At 40.5% G+C, this 2105-nt stretch overlaps 1 protein-coding gene across 1 annotated transcript in view; it reads right to left on the bottom strand.

Moving 5' to 3' along the window:
* Positions 1 to 1101, bottom strand: part of LOC104948244 (deoxyribonuclease gamma-like) — a 2685-nt gene extending 1584 nt beyond the window's left edge. The window contains exons 1-2 of the mRNA XM_010774418.1: positions 907 to 1101; positions 422 to 518 (exon numbers count right to left, since the gene is read on the bottom strand). Coding sequence (XP_010772720.1) covers positions 422 to 518; positions 907 to 1058 — 249 coding nt within the window. The 5' untranslated portion in view covers positions 1059 to 1101. The remainder of the gene's footprint in view (positions 1 to 421; positions 519 to 906) is intronic.
* Between the last annotated feature and the right edge of the window lie 1004 nt (positions 1102 to 2105).

Genomic DNA, 2105 nt, shown 5'->3' with positions numbered 1-2105 from the left:
TCTTCTGAAAGAAGGGAGCCTCATTCAGCTGCGAGTGTGACTACAGACGGAGTCCACTCCATCACGGAGGGGGAGTGGGTAGGGTGTGGTTTGGAATCGGGCCAAAATCTCCATCCGCCTGCTACTGTGTGCTTTTTGCATTAAAACAATAACATATGCTGAACTGTTTGAATAAAAGGCGACATTTTAAATAAAAAACGTATTTATAAAAAGGAAGATGCTAACAAGAATGACAACTGTAAAGTAGTGATTTACTGTATCTCACTGATGTCATATCTGAAGTGGATCACAGTGAATCACAATGAGATGTTTATGAGATATTTTAGTCTGAACCAAAGTGTAGACAGACAGTAAGACATTACCATCTATCAAGCCATGCAAAATGTGTATATAAGAGAGGAAAGAGGACAGAGAGACGTACCCAGGTCTTGGAGAGTTTGAACTCTTTGACGTAGTTGAAGACTATCGCAGAGAACGGAGTGATGCCCTTCAGAAAGGGTTTCCCGTATACCACGATCCTGAGAAAAAACACAATCACAAAATAATATAGAATAAGTAAGCTAAAAGAAAACATTATTAAACATAAAAAAAAACATCCAGAATTATAGAAAACGTCCCTTAAATGTGCCTTTATTCTCTCCCCCTCCCCCTCTCTGCTACACTGAACTTATTCTGTTTTCAAATGTAAAGCATTTTGAGCGGCATGTCTTGAAGGCAGGAAAGTTGCATTTCATATACTTTTTTATTCATTGACTCATGTTATCGATACATGTACTTAGTTTAAAATACATCCTTAGTGTAAGCCTTAAAACGAAAGCAGTTTTTTTGAGAGAGTTTATGTGTTTGTACTTCTTCACTTGGTTTTCACTGTTTCTCACACACACATTTACTCACACACAGACCTACCTGTCATAAGCACAGTTAGTGTAATCCCCGACGGTGGTGTCCACTTTGTCTCGGATCAGCCAGGAGAAACCGGGCAGAGTGAAGAGTCGGATGTCTTTCTTGTTCGTTCGGGTCATATAGGCACAGCTGGCATGGAAATCTCCCAGGAACATCACATTCTATACCAAACACAAACTAAATGTGATACTTAAAGAGGACATATTTTGCTCATTTTCAGGTTCATATTCGTATTTAGTGTCTCTACTGTGACGTGTTTACATGCTTTAATGTTCAGAAAGGTCTTTATTACAAAACAAAACATTCATATAATTGTTGTTTGCTGAAGTGAGGTTGTTTGATATACAGTAGGATGTTTCATTTTGTTTCACAGACACTGATATTGTCAGCTCTGTGTTGTCACCTAGTGGTGAGTGTGTTCTTCATTTCATTTAAAGGGGCCTATCATTTCCAGGCTCATATCAGTATGTAGTGTCTCTGCTTTAAAGAGTCCTCTCCTGCTGATGTTCAGGTGTATATCAGTATGTAGTGTCTCTACTTTAAAGAGTCCTCTCCTGCTGATGTTCAGGTGTATATCAGTATGTAGTGTCTCTACTTTAAAGAGTCCTCTCCTGCTGATGTTCAGGTGTATATCAGTATGTAGTGTCTCTACTTTAAAGAGTCCTCTCCTGCTGATGTTCAGGTGTATATCAGTATGTAGTGTCTCTACTTTAAAGAGTCCTCTCCTGCTGATGTTCAGGTGTATATCAGTGTGTAGTGTCTCTACTTTAAAGAGTCCTCTCCTGCTGATGTTCAGGTGTATATCAGTATGTAGTGTCTCTACTTTAAAGAGTCCTCTCCTGCTGATGTTCAGGTTCATATCAGTATGTAGTGTCTCTACTGGGACATGTCTCCATGCTTTAATGTTCAAAAAGCTCTTTATTTTTATCATACAGCCTGTGCGGCAGCACCTCTTTTCACCCTCTGTCTGAAACCAGAGCCCAGTCTGCTCTGATTGGTTAGCCGGCCGGCTCTGTTGTGATTGGTCAACCGCTTACAGATGTCCCGCCCCTTAGCCAATCACGTACAATGTGTTGGAGCACTAGCGCTCTCCCTGTGGGAGAGAAATTCCCTCTGGAGGAACACAGGGATTTTAGCCTTTGCAGACCATTTACATGCACAGAAATCTATATGAGCCACTACAGGAAAGAGAAAACCCCAAA

The sequence above is a fragment of the Notothenia coriiceps genome, unplaced genomic scaffold (genome assembly GCF_000735185.1).
Source record: "Notothenia coriiceps isolate Sejong01 unplaced genomic scaffold, NC01 NC01_scaffold00013996, whole genome shotgun sequence".
NCBI classification, from domain to species: Eukaryota; Metazoa; Chordata; class Actinopteri; order Perciformes; family Nototheniidae; genus Notothenia; species Notothenia coriiceps.
This window is presented reverse-complemented; position numbering and strand designations above follow the sequence as displayed.